This window comes from Plectrocnemia conspersa, unplaced genomic scaffold (assembly GCF_051122295.1).
Source record: "Plectrocnemia conspersa isolate PC_06_02 unplaced genomic scaffold, ASM5112229v1 ptg000003l, whole genome shotgun sequence".
Lineage (NCBI taxonomy): Eukaryota > Metazoa > Arthropoda > Insecta > Trichoptera > Polycentropodidae > Plectrocnemia > Plectrocnemia conspersa.
This window is the reverse complement of record NW_028277167.1, coordinates 6,952,149-6,971,400: the sequence shown is the minus strand read 5'-3', so window position 1 is coordinate 6,971,400 and position 19,252 is coordinate 6,952,149. Positions and strand designations below refer to the sequence as shown.

General features: G+C 31.5%; 1 protein-coding gene and 1 non-coding gene across 2 annotated transcripts in view; both read right to left on the bottom strand.

The window, feature by feature from the left end:
• LOC148236463 (uncharacterized) overlaps positions 1-19,252 on the bottom strand; it is a 415,732-nt gene that overhangs the window by 224,320 nt on the left and 172,160 nt on the right. The window contains exon 3 of the mRNA XM_088182944.1: positions 16,112-16,505. Within this exon, the coding sequence (XP_088039070.1) occupies positions 16,112-16,505 (394 nt within the window). The remainder of the gene's footprint in view (positions 1-16,111; positions 16,506-19,252) is intronic.
• TRNAG-UCC (transfer RNA glycine (anticodon UCC)) lies at positions 2,756-2,827 on the bottom strand. The gene has a single exon. It is a non-coding gene; the product is annotated as a tRNA-Gly (tRNA).

Genomic DNA, 19,252 nt, shown 5'->3' with positions numbered 1-19,252 from the left:
TTGTTGTTATTTTGCGTATAATTAATAAATCCTGTGGTTTTGAAGGTATCAAGGAGGGTTTGAAGTATTTTAATAAAACTCTCAGTAACTCCAGCTTTCAAATTTATTGACACTTTAGCAAAAATCGATATTATTAGTGTTCCTTCGGACTAACGTGTTATACAGAATTTATACAATTAATAGTAATATAAACTGATAATCGTACGTTAAATATAATACGTAAGTGTATATGTATCTAGACTTTAATAACACATTTCGGAACATTGCTCTAATGGGTTTTTCGTAATTGCGGAATTAAATAGAAACGGTTTCAAGATACAAACAATCAATTACATTTGTTTTAATATGTGAGAATCATCTACAATCAATCAATTGGACCACTCTGCAATCCATCAGCGTACATCGACAACAGCTGATAAACAAAGACAGGTCCTAAAATAATATTATTACTTACAATTGAGGGATTAAATCGACTAGAATATATGTTCAAAACAAACAACATAGAATATAAATAAAATTTACGCACAGTGCGTGTTAATTTAAATTTTACGTTATAAAGTCATAAATCGTCGGCAGGTCGAAAGACCTTTGACAAGGATGGATTTGTCATGCCGCATAAGCACTATTCGTTCATAAATCTCAAATGAATTCGTTTCCCATTTGAAAACCGGTCAAATGGTGTAGCTGATGACTCAAAAATGCAACGGTCACATCCAGATCAGTAATTGGTCGTGACTGCAAAACTAGGCGAGCCCTAAATCTTCCTCTGGATGGGCCATGTGTATTAAAGCCCTATACATAAGGCCCAAAAATAACTTCAACATGAATAGTTTATACAAAATCGAGACCAAAAAGACGTAGACCAACATCTTAAGTAGCCGCTTCTTTCTTCACATCAAGCACGAAACCCAGAGTTCACCCGTTTCGGATACAAATGGATCCTTCGGATGCAGGGACGTCATTTGGGGAAAGGGCAGGTGGGGGCATTTGACGAGAAAAATGCATGTTATTTAATAAAATACTATGAATCTTAATAAAATCGAAATATTTAAACCACTGACTGGCCAACTTTTGCCCCCACCCTAAAAAAAGCTGAAATGCGACCCTGATTCTAAACCAGAAGTTCAAGGATTATTCAACAAAAAATATGTTTTTGAATATGTCATTTCAGTGAAATTATATCGGAATACATTTTCACCGGTAGATATATATTTTTACCAATGAAAATATAATTTATCTGGCAGCTGCTATTAAATTTTATGATTTCAACTTTTCCATATGTAGTAATATATACATTTAAATATGTACTTATCACTATTTATTTACATGCGATGTATAGAAACCCAAACCTAATCTGATTAAAGTTCTAAAACTAATAAAAAAAAATTAGAACTTTCAATAAGTCTATTCAAAAATACAAACTAAGCCAATTTTCAGGGGGAAATAAGCGAAAGAATAAGTACAAACAGACGTCGCATCTCGCATATTGCTCTATAGTTTGTCTGTGCTTCGATATTACACTAGGTTTTAAAAATATGATAGCTATCTTTACCGATATTATTACAGACTTCTGATATGAGAGTAGCTGCGACAGCGCCAAAACGATTTTATTGCTTTTGACGTGGATTTTTGACTTCCGAGAAGTGATAACTGTTTTTTGCGCTCTCCTATTGGTCAAAACTTTGTTAAGATATGCTTCATTCGATTCTTACTTATTGTTAGTTGTAATAATGTTATAAAAAAATCATAATATAAACGCTAGATATCTGAGCGTTTCCACTGCGACAGCGATAGCGACGGAATGATTTTACTGCTTTTGACGGGAGTTTTAAATAGGGACCCATTTGAAGTTGGCCAGAAAAATGCATATCATTTAATGAAGTACATTGATTCTTAATCAAATGGTAATAATAAATAAAAATGACCACTGACTAGCCATCTGCACCCCCCCCCCCCCCCCTGGATAAACTGAAATGACGTCCCTAACGGAATGGGAGCAATAACTAAAACATGCAAACTTTACGTGAACGTAATTCAAATCATTTGACAATAATATTTAATAAATAATTTGTCCTAAATCATTATATATTTATACAAAATATATTAAAATAGGTAAAAAATAAACTTAGTCAAGTTTAAAACCATTGATAAAACCTGATGTATTTGAATTGCGACTAACTTCATGTGTAATCGCGTGTGTATACAAAACTGTAACACCTTTGCCCGAGCAAAATCTCAAAAATTAATAAGCTGTGTATATAATATTGTGCATTTGAAACTCTGAGTATATAGGTATTTTAATTGTGTGTACCTATAAGCGAATATATGGCACAATATTTTTAATTTAATTAATTAGTTCGCATTGCGAAAGAAGATTTATAGCTGTGTGCAATCAGTATTGGAAATATGTACAATGTGTATTAATTATTTATTTTATTTATAGGAGAAAAAGATAATCAATAAATGATTTTATTATACCTATACAGAAATAATGTCGCATTTTTATAAATTTGAGAAGTATTGTGCAAAATATTTGTAAAATATGTACGGAAATAAATATTAATAGTAAAATATATACATAACTACATATGTATTATAATACATAATTGTCACGTCACCTGTAGTCGAAAATACAAAACTATTTTTCAATTATTATTAAAATTATAACTTTTATATTATTAAATATTATTTTAAAATATATATAAATAATTAAAATATAAAATTGCAAATAAATTAAAAAAAAAGCAAAAGAGTGTGCGATGGCCGGGAATCGAACCCGGATCAACTGCTTGGAAGGCAACTATGCTGACCATTACACCACCATCGCCGGTGAGCTTAACACCCAAAATAACACACTCGAGACGATCTAACCGTAAATAATAAACAGCACAGTTCCTCAAACTTTTTATAAATAAATATATAAATTTAAATAACTCTTTAAGTCAAATATGCACACATTTAAATGCAAATGTTAATTGCCATGAAAGACTTGCTCGCACAATGAACTGTATGAATAATTCATTCGCCGTTTTCAAACTAATGATGTGTAATTTATCATTTTCCATTTAAATTGTATCGAACTTTGACACCGCTCATCCGAAACGCGCGCCCTGAATGCAAACGCGTGCTTTACACCGCCCGCGTGGCACGTGACACGGTACAATTTCGTTTGCGACAATCGTGTTACATTGTGCGACTCAAAAGGACCGATTTGTAACTAGTCCTAGTATCTACAATGGACGTGTGGATGTGCTTCTATTTATTTAAACATCGAATAAATTTGAATAAACACCCTACTACTTAACTACAAAAAAACTTTAGTAATATGCTGACAATTTCTTGTTGCTATTTATATAATTTAAGCACGAAGACACATTAAATAGTTTACTTTGGATTTAAATACTCTATTGTAACTAAATAAAGATTTCCGTTCACTATCTGTCCTTAAATGTAAATTAAAAATGATTAAGATTGCATTATTTGCAACAATTGCATAACATGCCTTTAAAAGGATTCAGCTTTGTTTTATTGCACGACTTTTACTGAATGCTGATAAATTAAACAACCTCTGATTTGTCTTGCTTTAACTGTTTATTAAATTACTTAATTAAATATATTTATTTTTAAATTATTTAAATTAAATATTTTATTTTTATTTATTTGTCTAGAATTGATTCCATGTTCGTCTTATATCATATCTATGTCATGCATTAGAAATAAATTAAGTAACTCCACTTTTGGATATATCATAACATATTGCCCAGTTTGTTCCCACCATTATATAAACATAAGCTTTACTAATTTCATATCTCCAAAATAGTCATACAAAAGTCTCTCCAAAAAATTTGGCAACTCAATTATCACTGAAAGCAACAATGCAAAGCATATAAAAATAACTAGAAAATGATATAATGAAGAACATAAAAAATAAATACTTAATTTTAATAAATTAAAGAAAACCATACAACTTTTTGTCCTTTCCGAGCATTAAACCGAGCATTTTTAATGATTTGCTGTGAGTCTCAGGAATATGCTGGCTAAATTTCCAACGTTCTTTAAAAGTCACATCTAAATCGTTAGTTAAAGAAGACCTGTCTAGAATATATCCGCCGAGATGGTAGGAATATTTTGACTTTATAGAATCCCATCCATTATATTTAAGAATATTTGCTTGTGAATACTCAGTAATACTAGCGAAATTACAAAATAATTTTAAATGGTATTTAAAACTAAAGTTGAGATTAAAAAATCCCAAGAACATTTTTAACGAGTACTCGATTTGCCATTTGGAAATTTTGTTTTTAATTTTCATGAATCTTGCTAAACGCATTAGAAACGTTGAGAGAAATAAAAATAACTTGGATCGTCTAATACAATCGCTGCTTTTTCAAGGGGTCGTTTCATACCCCCCACTGGCAACACTGTCTTCATTACTAGGCCGTAAATTCTCGTCTTTATTCAAATCCTTCCCAGGCTTCGGCTAGGGCGATTTGCTTTAATTGAATCGTCTGCGCTTCAGATTTAATTCGCGCCGCGCGCCGTCTCCTTGCGAGAGCGATTATCGCATATTCGCATGCAAATAAGTGCAATGTTAGTCGGGCCCGAATGCGGCCCTGGCCGGCGGTCGTTTGTGTGAAACACGACGTGATTCGCAGAATCGTAACGGGGCAATTCCCATTCAGAATATGAACAGGAAGCGGAAGCGAGTAGTTGCGAATTATCCCCGGCCATATAATTCCGAAGGACCAATTCGGCCCTGGGCGCGAAATTGCGCTTTTTGTGCGTCGTTTAGCAGTTCGTTTACGGTTAAAACTCCAAGTATTGAAACGACACAATGCGACAAAAACGAATAAAAAAAACCATGTGCATTCGATTCGAATGCTATCACCAAAATATAATAAAATCTATTATTAAAAGTGAGTTCTGTGAAGTATAATATGATGGCGATACAGATAGTTAAAATAAAAGTTAAATAACATAATTAAACGTAGAATTTTAATTTATTTTATCTTAACAACTCGAGTTGGCAATTAATTAAAAATAAAAATGACACGCTCCGCATAACAAATCCGAGCATATCCAATCTCCAACCCTACTTTAACGTTATTCTCAATTTATTCGATTGAAGTATTTATATTTTTAACAGTTCCACCTAAACCTAGCAAGAAAATATGAAAAATGTAACAATGTGACAGTAATGCTGAATGGTATCCGGATCTTAATAAATAAAAAGAAAAAAAATAATTAAATTAAATTATTAGAACCAAATCATCTCCTCGTAGTTGACATTAAATATAACATATCAATGAGCGATGTCAACGTATTAAAGATCTGGATGGCGACAGAATTGGCGAGTCGGCTAGTGCGGATGATTTGGAGCTAACATGCATCAAAAAAGGACGCAATCGTGACTCTCAAGGACTTCATGAATTCAAAACTGGAATTATTCAAGAATAGTTAATTTATCAACAGCACTCTTCAGCAGTTTTAAGAAATGAAACTACTTTCTGCGAGAACTCAGTGAATCGTACCCCAACACTCCTAAAAGAGAGGCGCTGGGATACGAGATCGGATAATAACCAAATATACTATATTATAATATACTGTATTATTATAATTAAATATTATAAATTGTATATATTTTTTCATTCATTAAAAATATTTGAGACTTTTAAAATTTTAGAAAATTTTAGTTACATATTATATTAAGAAAAATTTAAAGTGCAATCATCGATTCTTAAATTAAATTCAAGTAGTTCAATAGTTCAAGATTGATTATACAGAAGGCTTCAAATATTTTAATAAATATTATAATGGTTCTTTTCTCAGAGGAGACGACGTCATATGAAGAAAAAGATTAACTAAATTTGCATCACACAAATCTATAATAAGTTTAGTAACAGTTCATTGTAAGATAAAAGCCAAGTGCCGTTTAGTGCACGTAATTTACTTTCTACGTCTTCGCATTTACATAATAACTTTATCACAAAGGAAGTTGAGAGATCATACAATTTTAGAAGCAGAAATATTTCCAATATAGAGTTGCATGACACGGTATAAACTGCGGATAATATTTTTACATTTTATTTTATGTCTGATTTTTCAACTGTAGTGCAAATCCGTCGCAGACGCTTCGTCGCATCTCTATGAAGCGTTTCGCATATATTACAATCGCATATGGTACATCAAAAGAGAGAGAGAGAGAGAGTGAACGGACGACAAAAGGGAAAAAGTGGCGTGTGTTCAATAGATTGGATTCAGCCATTCATTCTCGAGTCTGAAACTATTTCCTGCCAGTCTCGCCAGACGCCATATTATAGCAATGAAAAGAGACCGATTTGAAAATCCACCTCTCGCGCCGAGGATCCCTTTTGTGAACTTATAATTGGAAGGCTCTTCGGTGGAATGTTTCTCTATCTTATTCCTTGCCATTATCTTTATACGCCACCCGGAAAATTAATATAGACGGAGAGATCGTTATTAAAAACTCGCCATCTGTACTATTGAAAGATTGAAATACTTCGAAATGGAAACTCGAGTTTTTTTTATCTGATTTAAATAATACGTTTACATAACTCGCATAGGAACATTAGGATTTGAGGCGCGCTTTTCCTAATTGCGCATCAGTCAAATTGACGTTGAATTAATTAGGGGATGAAAGAACGCAACCCTTTGGTCGGGCAAAAGAAATTACGCACGTCAAAAGTGGCATGTCGTGGGGGTTGCAGGTGGATTTGCATTTTCGATTGAATTTGTATGCCACCATACAAATTCAACGCAGGTTGAAATTTAGGGGTGATTTTTAACTTTTTTTATATTATAAAATACAAACAGTCATTCCTTATCGTAAGCTGCGATAGTATGAATATGTGCACATAAGCACCAAAATTTGATTTAGGATCAAAGTCAGTCGTTCGTAAAACCGTCAAATCGGTACACCGAGCCACAGTGATGCAATATTTAATCGAATCCTCCTCCACATCACCCCCGTTTTTGAACCCGTGTCTTTCTTATTCAAAGTGAATTTTTAAGGAAGACTGCGCATAATCCGCATTTAGCGCGATATCTCCGCTTCCCCCTTCTTCGCCAAATCCATAAATCATATGAGAGAGTTGCCCGCTCGCACAACTAATACAGGTAATCCGGCCAGATTGAGTCTTGCACCGCGTAAGCTTCCAATTTTAAACGCCTTTTGCGAACACACTTTTGTTCTGCACCCTCGCGTAATTTCTTTTCTATTTACCCGTGATCTCGCACGGATTGACGTGAGGCGTAATTGCTTTTCCACCGATGGGGGTTGGAAAATTGCGTCTTATCGAAAACGCGGTCCGGTCCTGAAAAAGCCGATGGTATGCTAATCAATTAACGTTCAAGCAGCTATAGTATTTCCATTATTTAAAAAAGTGTTTAATTAATATGCTTTGGAAAACTTCTGATCCAGAACGAAAGACCAGTGAGTGAATAATACTTGAAAGACTGGTGGATAACATTAAACAACACAATGAACGATACATACTATGAACACTAGAACCACTGTGAGTTTTTCCAAGAAAATAAAAACAGTACACTTATCTCATATATACAAACGCACACCTCTTATACGAAAGTGTATCAAAATACGATTATTATATTTATTATAATATTAACAATTCCAATCTACCAGATAATTGCAAGTATGCACAACCCACCCATTCGGTTCGATCATCCAAATGAAAAAGAACGACGTCCAAATTAACCCTTTAACTGCCAGGTGAGCGTTAAAGGGATGTTAGTTGCCGGCTTGCAGAGGGCGATTTGGTCCCTAATCGGGCATCGCCCACCCCCTCAAAGGACATTTAATAAACTAATAGAAGAACCCACCCGAGCAGACGTCGGGACAAGGGCGTTATTGGAAACGAATTTGCATATCTAAAGAGCGAAGAGCGAGCTCAGCGCCGCCGTCGGACGTTTAAGTAATTGCGCGTCTCGTGCGGAATTTCAATTTTTCATCTGCGCCACCAAGGCTCGCTCCCAATTAACTACTAAACTATCAATTCTCGTGCGGTGTGTTGTTAGCGTCGACGTTTATTGCGTTTTATGTTGCAGTTGAGCCATAAAATTGATTTGCATAGTAGCAAAAGCGGCGACGGTGAAGGCGATCTCAAAAGGTTACAAATAACAATATTTTTCAAGAAGTTAATAAATATATAAAATCTTGTTATACAATTTGATACTATAGTTTTAATAGATAGATTAAAAATAAAATCTTATTTTAAAACAACAAAAACCATATGCATTATAAAGGTTAGAGGAAATCAAAATATGGGTGAAAAAATAAAAATATTTAAGAAAATTGTTTTTGTAAATTAAGCTAAAAAATCGTATATAAAAAATAATCCGTGTAAAGATTATTTTCTCAGCGCAATCTTCATTTCTGTAAAAAGGTTATTATCTAAATATTCCATCAACAAATTCAATGAAAATATCAAATAAAACAATAGTTATTTTCTTAAAAGAAGTTCGGTAGCTTATTCATTTAAACAGCAGTATGAAGATGTGTAACAAGATAATTACCGGATTCGTCCAATAAAAATAAGTACGAAGTATATAACAAGAATTTTTTTATTATGTAGTCCAAAGTAATAATTGCATACTTTAATAGAAATATTGCAAAGCTTAAAAGAATGGAAAGAAAATCGCTCAAAAAAAACGTGCTATATGTTTATTATTATAATGATGATGTATCAAATATTAATATTCTAAAATGTAAGAAAAACGATAATCAATATTTTTTTGCTATATTCGAATATTCGTATTTTTTCTCAGGTTTCACTTATATTAATTTATTTAACCAATTAGTGCAAAAAATCAATTAATCACCTGTAAAATATTTTTTAATTATATTAATAGTGTTTCTTTCTCAAGAATTATTTTCCGAAATTTCTGGAAAATTTGAAAGGTTTTTAAATAATCCTTGCATAATTTTATTTATACGATTTTTAATGGCTTACTACGGTTGCAATTTTGTAAACCGATAGTAATTAAAATCAACCAGCAAGATAGACGAGTGGTTATAAGTCTCTGGCTGTCGACCTGAAAGACCTGAGTTCAAATCCCATAAGGACTTTACTGTTTTTAAATGTCTGTGTCTGGGAGATCGAAATTAGTGATAGTTATATAATTATAATTCCAATCGAACTTCACAGATTAGATTTGCCTACATTTTCCTAATCTCATGAATGAACATCACGATGATTAATTAAAATCAAGCTAGGTGGTACATATCTGATATTGAAAATTCTCTAATAACGAAGTATTACAGCTCATAAAGAATATCTTATATGTATTAAAAATAAAAATATTAAAATTTGCTAGGTTCACAGCTGCATTCAGAGCATGTAGTGCGAAAAGAAAGAGGAATTTTTTAATAACACTCTGAAAACAAAGTTTTATGACCGAGTATAAGAATAGCGGAATAGCGTTTTCAGCAAGGATTCGCTCGCCCGCTAAATGAAACCAGATTCAATGGTTTCATGTAAATGCTATAGAAATCATACAATAAGTTGGCATTTTTTAGCATTTGATGGACTGTGGCAAAAATAAAATATAATAAAATAATTTGAAAAAAAAATATTGGGTTAATTTACTACATTTACGTTTTAATAAATGTTCTACCATTTTTTTCGTTCTATTAAATTTTAATTATTTACAATAATATAACATACATTCATAATAATATACTTCAAAATGGCAATATTTAAGCAATTTGTCTTAAGTTAAATCAGTAAAGAGATTTTTCATATACAAAGATACTATATACCGCTTCAATATAAATACAAACCGTATATTAAATATATTTTCGTGCATCTGAATTTCTCAAAAATTCTTGAGAATTCTTGAGAAATAAGAAACACTAAACCAAAGCATTGCTAAATGTAGAAAATGAGGGTTTATAGTAAAAATATGTGGCTAAACAAGGAGACCATTTGTCCCCTATTATATTATATTAAAGTAATGAAATTAAACTAACTATTTGGCGTGCGCGGATGATACAGTCCATGATCTAAATAAGGTATGATAGATTACTAATAAGCCAAGACCAAATACAAGGTTGACACCAGAGATAACATAAAACCCTAAAATAAGATACAGGAAAAAATTAAAATACACAATCAAGATGGATCAAAATTTAACTGTATACGACAAACTATAATAATATCTGGCGTCACATATGGCTGTGAAACGCATAAATCTGTCTCTGGTGGAAAAGAAAAGGCTTACAGTCTATGAAATAAAAATACTGAAAAACATATATGGACACAATGTTCTAGAATGGGGCTTTTATATGTCTGAAATACTATAAAGAACATATGAAGACCGTCACAAAAAGATTGAGAGATGGGGTTTGTCTAATTCTAGACCATATGTACTGGTCCAGGATTGGACGAGATGGAGATTGCAGACATCTAGAATTAGTAACCCGCTACATCTTTGTCCATATTATAAGCGCATTTAAAGAATGCCTAGTATACATATGTATTTCAAGTTCTAGGGTCGCTAATGAGCCGAACTCGGCTTACACACGACCTGAGGAAGCGGGTGGGAGCACCCGGGAGCCGTCGTATACATATGTACTATGAATCGTTATCTATTCTAATAAATTGTAAAAATGTAGTTGAAAAATATTATTAAATATTTTTAAAGAAAAAATAATAAAACAGTATTATTATATATAAATTATAAAAGTATCTTGGTGGCTCTGAAAGAATTGTATATTGTAAAAAAATATAATATGAAAATAACTAAGGCTAAACTAAAAACGGCTAGAAAATTATGCAAAGTGATTTTCACTCACTTTTTACTGGAATATTTGTCACAATCTCTAGTGCGTATTATACGCTCAAATATTTTATTACAATACATCGTCGCACACAAAGCCAAGAATCTATTTTATATGCATCGAAAGTGTTTCCAACTCCAAACAATATCCAAAAACCCTTCGCAAAGTGTTGCGGATACATCACGCCGCGGCTATAATCCCTCAGCCGCGTCTAGGCATATTTTCAGTTTTTCATTTTTGATAGGTGCCATTTTTTCGGTCGTTCCGCGGGATCGCATCAAACGTCGCCTCCTTTTACGCGATATTGAATAAAAATGTGCATGCATAATGCATTTTACACACTCCATTATCCTGTCGTGCGACGAGGACACTGTGAGGCTGGGGGACGCTAAAAAATTGCAAAATCTGTTTTTCCACTCAGTCGGATTGCATTTATATGCAAATATGTCGGGCTCATAAGTTTATGGGGGGTGCACATTTTTTCACCACCGCCATCATTCGCGATGCGCTGCGATAAATTGAGGTGTGCATGCTACTGGCGGTGATGACGCTTTGAGTGCGTGCATTATGGCGGACCGGGATGCTGCGCGTTATGGGGATGGACACGTCGTTAAATCAGAATTATTCATACGCAAATAAAAAACGTAATAGAAGCTTATGCGTTTTTATGGCGTGTATTCGCGTTTGACGTTAACGTGTTTTATCGTTTGTTTGATCGGTATTGAGATAGATTAAGAAACAATGACGAAGAATAACTTGTGCTTAATTGTTTGGGAGAGTTTAACGTCCCTACTATTATTCGACTGCCTTATTCAGATGATTTGAGACGGAGCTGGAATCTTTGTTTAAGTCTAATTAACACATTATTGGACTTTCTGGTTTATTTTAGATACCATGTAGCTTAGAAAAAATGTGTTATTGGTGTTACTCCACACCGAGCAAGCATATTTTAATATTTTTTTTATACAAACATTGTAGTCTAGCAAGTCTTAAAATGGGCTAATGATATTAAACGCACAAGTTTTTTTGCTTACTCTTTGGAGCGGCAGTTGAAAAATTGTATACGTTTCGTAAATATAATTGACTCTATTTTCTGTACTTTAATCGCGATTAGTTTAAGAGCGTAAGAACTCGTTATTACCGTTTGCATACGCAAATAATAGTACATTAGATATATGTGTATGTGCATATTGTACAATAAAGATTAACGACCTAAGCAAACTTCTCTAAGGAACTCTAGTTGAGATTTTACGTGGCATTAAATAATCATTATTTAGAAAAGCTTTTCGATTTATATTATATATGTATTACAAACATTGATTTTAAAATTGTATTCAATTATTACCAAATTCTTAAACATATTTTGTTACGGTTTGTTTGGGCTTTATGGGTAAAGGAGTATGACTTTATACCAGGACTGTAGTCTACCTACTCTGACTCCGATTTAAACAATTTTAATAAGATTTTGGCGACATATAATTAATAGCAATAAAAATAATCATAACAATGTGAAAATTATAAAAAATCATTAAGCAAAAAAAGTTGTGAAAAAGTGACATCTTTTATACTCTTGATTTGAGACAGCTCTGTCGAATCACAGATGCAGATGTTAGTGAGCCAATTGCATCGATTTATTATTCAGCTAACGAAATATGTTTACGCCTTAAAGAAGTGAAACTGAAAGGTTAACTTTAGAATATCGTTAACGAAAGGGATAGATGGCAACTCCGGTTTTTACGCAGAATAGATGCATAGTGCATTATTTACGCATACAATTGTAGTTTTTATGGTGTTTACGAGTGCTATTAAGTAGATGGTCTGTGTAATATATAATTATTACGCAATTGTTAGCCCTTTTGTCAAAACTAGTTGCTATGTCTTTTCCATAATATTTGAAATGGAATTTTGATTGACCTCAGCTGGTTATACCTTCCACAGATTATTTACTGTAGATGCAAAAATGTATAGCAAATTAAAGAGTTTAATTCTTTGAAAATCAGCCAAATTTCAAAGTTAAAAGAATTCCTTTTAATACAATATTTATTTAATATGATATTTTAAAAAACAACAACAGCACAGAAACGTATAAAAAGCCCAGGCAAATAAAACATATAATCAGCGTTTATTTACGTGATCGGTCATCTCGATTGCCAAACATATTGGTTTTATTAAAATATTACAAATTTGGTAAATTAAGTAAATACACCAATTTCAAAATCATTAAAACAACAATTTAGCTATCCTCTATTGTGTGAATTTGTATCCTCTATTATAATAAAAGAGACAATAAAATGGTTTTTGCAATTTAATTAAAAATAAGTAAATGTGTCATGTCTGGTATTAATTCTGGGTGCCACGCTTTTTTGATTTGTTTACTTTGTAAAAGAATCAATGAATATTATTTAAATACTTTTGAAAAAATGTAATATCGAACTTTTAGATTGAGAATTATAAGAGTATTCAACTTTTTTCATTTCAATCTCGATAAAAAATGATATTGATTTTATATTACTAATAAGATAAATACATATTTATTAAGCAATAATTTTCAATGTTTTACTTAAAGAGTGAAATATCTGATATTTATTCTAGATCTAAAATATATTATCTTTGTTTAATGCATAAACAAATAGCACTATTCGTATTCTACTGTTAAAGTATTTGTTTTTCAATTATTCGCTCGACATGACGCCGACAGCATCTCATATAAGATTAGCGCTTTGTCTACAGCGAAAATGAATTATACGGTACAAAAAATAGATCGAACCCCAGACATATACAATTCTAATTTACAGCATCACACTTCAATGAACAAACAATTATTATTAATATTATACCGTCATCAAATCAATGTAATGATTCAACGCTTATTTTCACAGCATAAAAACAACTTTAAAGGTTCTCCTATAATAGTAGAGTTTCGTGCTAGGACATCGTCCGTCTTTAGTCCGATAATTACGCATTTTTTACTTTGACGGCAATTAGCTGCGTATTCGTGGTGATACTCACGAAACCGATCCGAATGTAATTTTTAACGGGGGGTCTTATCGCGATCCGAAACTCCTTATTAAGTCCTTATCAAGCCCCCATTAAAAATGTATTACTGGGTTGCAGTGGGTAAAAAGGGCTGCTTTTAAAATGTTTCTAATTCGAAACTGAAATTATTGTTTAATTCTGATTTATCGAGTTATAATTCTCGTTTGTATTTGGATTGAAACTAAATTTAAAACTTATATTTTATAAAATGTTTTATATTAAAATTGAGTGATGACAATGAAAAACGTAAGTTATGAAGTGACGGAATTAAAATTTTACCCTCCCACCTTCGAAACAAAATATAAGCCCCTAACCATACAGGATATAAATAATTTTTCCCGATTATTTAATATGTTACTATATTATTAAAATATTGTGACAAAAAAAACACATTTACAGTAATAATAAATAAGTATGTACATAAATCACAGCAGTATACAGACTTATTTGACTACAAATATAGTTACTCTTAAATTAATGATTTTTTAATTTCTGAACTGCCATTTTCTTTTAGAGCTTTTGTATATTTTACTTAATTTTAATTCGTCACGAAATGAAAATATTTTTGTTAATTTGTGAAGTCACTATCCCCTATAGTTGTTTCAATTATAAAAAATTAGGTATTTTTTTCCGAATAAATAATGAAAATAGCATTTCTACTTTAATCATTCCTTCTAACCTAAAATAAACTTTCTTAGATAAAATCCAAGAAAGTCGAATTTAATCGAAAAATTTCGAAAGTCGTAATTTAATTATTTGCACAGTATTAACTATTTTTTTTAAATATTTTAAATCAAAATCTATTATTTTATATAATTGCGATAAATGTGAAATTTAATCTGCACATACTATAAAATGATAAATTAGAGATAGACTATTATATTTCTTATCTCATTTAAATTAATGATAGATATAATAATATTGTATTATCACTGTGATAGTTAAATAGTATTATATTATATACATATGTGTTCACACAGTTCAATATATAATATGTAAATAAAAAAAAATATTTCAATAACTAAAAATTAATAATAAAATTTTGCTCATACTATTCTAATACATGTGTTATAAATATCTCTAAAATATCTAGTACGTGGATGATCTAATAAAATCATATTAATAGAACGGGATATATTTTTTTTTATTACAAATTTGACCATCATGATTTGGCAGGTTTCTCCGATGCGTCATAATGTCCATTGAACAAACAATAATTATACAACTGGGCACTCAAAAAATTATGGTGCATTCCTTAAATAGATGAGCATCAACCCACATATTTTTTTAAAATTGCTCATATCGCCGAAAACATACTTGACAAGCGTTTTCAAGCGCTAAGATACTGGCCGCAACGGGTAAGAATGAAGGACGCAACTGCGACTCTCTCAAAACCGAAGGTTACCAATCATTAACACAGCCTTTTAGCAAGTTTAAAAGTGGTTCATTGGGTAGACCCTACACCTGGAATGTAATGAATTATATTCCAACGCCCTAGCAAAAAGGCACTGCACGATTCGTATTTACTCTTGTAGAGATATATCAGAAATTTGAATTCTCTCTAACAACAAGGAGTACTTCGCTTCACTTAAATTCTAGACAATGGAGCCATATTTGAGGACGTTACGAACTGCCGTATCGTACAGAACGCGAATCGTCAATAAATTATTTAACTATTTGTTGAAAAGTTGAAATCAGATATACAACTTATTTACATTAGTGTCTTTATTGGACTTTCATAAGTTATACAAGCATAAAGAAAATATTAGACACTGGAAGAACATGCCCTGTTTGTGAGATCTCTTTTATACAGTACGTATATTTGCGAGACACTTTTTCCTATATAAATCGTAAAAATATTTTGGACAAGCATCTTGATAATACATCGCTAATCTAGATATGGATGTATTATATTAATATAAAAAAAAACAGGCTTGATGTTCACATTAAAATTTGTATGCAATTTAACAATGAAGTATCCATTTTTTCCACACAACATTTTACCCACAATGTATTTTTAGAGAAACCCAATTTAGTTAAATCTAATTCTGTCAACCCTCCGGCGACTGAACAAATTAAAATTCGAATTAACACTCATTGCGTGTGGGTGCATTTTAAATTCAATTACTAGGCCGCCGCAATACGCACTGATTGGAATGATCGGTCAAGCGACCCACGTATGATATTTAGGCACGCTGCCCGGGGCAAAAAAATAATTTACGCCCCAACCCTAATATAAAAAATATCTACACTAACCTTATCTCCGTCGAATTTTTCCTCGTCGTAATTTCTTGAGCAGGGAGACCCGGGAGAGGAAAACGAGTCAAAACCGCTGGCGGAATCTAGCGGCCTCTTCACGAACTCTATTCTGCCGCCCTCTACGCAAATGTTCGCCACCATAGGGTAGTTGGGTGAAGGGGGCGTTATGGGCGAAATTTTATTCGGTATGTGGTTTACGTTTTCGCTAAATTCGTTGAATTCGGTAGCGTTCTTCAGAGTTTTCGTCTTTCGTCGCATGGTGGCGTCGTAGGCAACCTGCTGGTTCGGTTCTGGAATTGAGGGGTAGATTTGGCGGGTGGGTGGTGCCCTCTGAAGGCGCTCTGGAGAATCACCTTCGGGAACCATTGGGCGAATGGAATCGCTGGCAACCCTGAAAAATATAATAAAAAAATATACTTTTTGAACAAAAATAATATAATTTAATGTAATTTAAAATTTCATGATGATTTTTAACCTAAATTTTTCTGCGAATATACTACATTTTTAAAATTTTTGTAGTATTTTCTAGTATAAAAAATACTTAAATAGTTGTTTTCTGTTATTTATTATTAAGTTTAATAAAGGTGCAGTGTAAATTATTTTTATGGCTATTTTAAATGTCTTAACTATTCAAATATATACTTTGATAGTTGCCAAAATATGAAATCGAGTTAATTTATCAAAATTTAAAAATAACACAATGAACGTTGTGTATTTTAAATTAAAATTCGATAAAAAAGTTGATAAAATACTCCTAATAACAAGAGGTATCGCTTTAAAAGTATTTAAAATTCCACCCTTAGAAAATAAGTCTGGGTGAATTTTCTTAATAATACATTGTGCTTCTTTTTAGTATTGAAAGTGCTTATTAAAACTGAGATTACACACAATATTTTAATATATTTGTAAATTTTAATATAGTTTGCAAAATCATTTATCAAAACTACTATTAATACTGCCCAAATATTAGAGTATCGAATAGTAGAAGTTAAATACACATACAGTAAGCTCTCAACTTGCGTGCTTAATTGGTTCAACAAGTTTACTTATAAATCGAACAAAACTTAAGTTCGAAAAATTTTCGATATAATATAGTTTTAAAGATTAAATTTTTCGATATAATATAGTTTTAAAGATGAAAATGAAATGGCCTTACATACGTACACACAGGAAAACAAAACGTAACAAAATTAGTGTTAATGTATATAAATTCAAACTACATATTAAATATGTAGTTTGTATTTATATACATTAACATCATCAATATCATCGTTCTCGATTATATTTAACTATTAAGTCATCTTATTGGTTAAAAATTTCCTTTGTTGCGCATTTCTTTGCTGTTTTTATATTCTCTGGTCCTTCGGTTCCATTAGAATTTTGCCGCTCATTTACGTTAAAATCAATATTTTCAATTTATATCCAGTTTTGTGATCATTTCGGCTAGTTCGCTTGAATGAATTGATATATATTTTTTTCAAGACATTAGTATCAATATTTTCAATAGCTTTATAGATGTCACACTATTTCCAGATGTACATTAACATTTTAAAGGCACTTATGTTTGGATGCATCCGAACATAACATCAATGCTTTTGTCAAATCCTTGTAGTTTTAAGTTCAGCTTCTTCATATGCACAGTTTAATCTGTAAAAAAACATTAATCTGATAAAATTTTGCCAGATTATTATCCTAAAGAAATACCTTTATTTCTACAAAGCACTCCACAAATCGCTTAAGTTTTTTTCTGGGCTCTGCCACTTTACACCGTTGAGCATCAGCAATCCAATGTAGATAAAATCAACTTCCTGTACAACCACCGAAAATTCTCTCTTTTGAAGGGCTCGAACAGCTATAAAATTCACTATTTTTGTTACAACTGACATTAATTATGTGAATCCTGCCTTGACACAAAACACCTGATGGATAATGCAATGAAAAAGAACCAGTTAACGTCTGAACTTCCATAAACAATTTCACAAATCTCATATTTTCGCTACCATCTGTCATTACTGACAAAACCTTAGACATCAATTAGGGCTTCCAAACCGGTTAAAACCGAAATTGATTAATCGTTACTTTTTTGTAATTTAGAAAAAACGAAAACTAGATTTTTTGACTATAAACCGTTTTTTACGACTATTTTTAAATTAAATAAAGAATTTCTTTCTTTTCAAAAATTATAAATAACACAAAATCGATTAATAAATTCTACGCGAAGCAACAGCGATAAGACTGCTGTTTCTCATAAAAACGGTTCGAAAAAGGATTTCTATAGTTCATTTTTATTTATGAAAGGCTCGGCCAATACCTGTCAGCTGGTTGAGGTAAATATTAAAAAAAAATATTTTACGGCCGTCAAGTACCCGTTTAATTGTGTTGCCGATTAAAAATAATAAAAATATAATACATACTTAAAATTTTACCTCGCCTTTTCTCATAATATAGTCCTTTTCGAGATAAATAATCAGTTGCAAATTTAATTTGGCGTGTTATCAGTACGTGTAAAAAGTGGATAGGAATAAATTACAAGGCCGGATCAAATAAACAAGTGCAATATCTTCGTAATTAATATTTTTAATGTCGTTCAATTGTTCGTGATTTTTTTTGTATTATATTTAAATATATTGCCTCTAAATTTTGGCCATGAATAAAATTATAATCCATTTGTATTTTTCTTGTTTACAATTTATTTTGTACATCTATAATCCATATAAAAATAATAATTAAAGAATGTATTCCTTAATATATTATACATACATACATATATGTATTTTATGAATATTATATTTATAAGCAATCAAATTAGATTTATTTGCATAATTTAAAAAAATTATTTACATGTTAATTTTTTTTTAATAAAATTTTAAATTGTTAAAAAAAACGAAAAGCGGTTTTTTCGGATGGTTTCTAGGAAGCTCTAATATCAGTACATACTTAGGCCATGAAATATTTTTTAATAACCTAATATATTTCGTTCTCTCATGTTTTATTTGGAACTGATTCTAACTTTATCTTATCTGGTTGTTATACTACCAGAATATCTAGCAATGATATCAAACTGAACATTTGATGTGACGTCATTAATTTCATCAAGAGATATCGAAAAAGATTTATAATTATTAAAGTCTTCTTTTA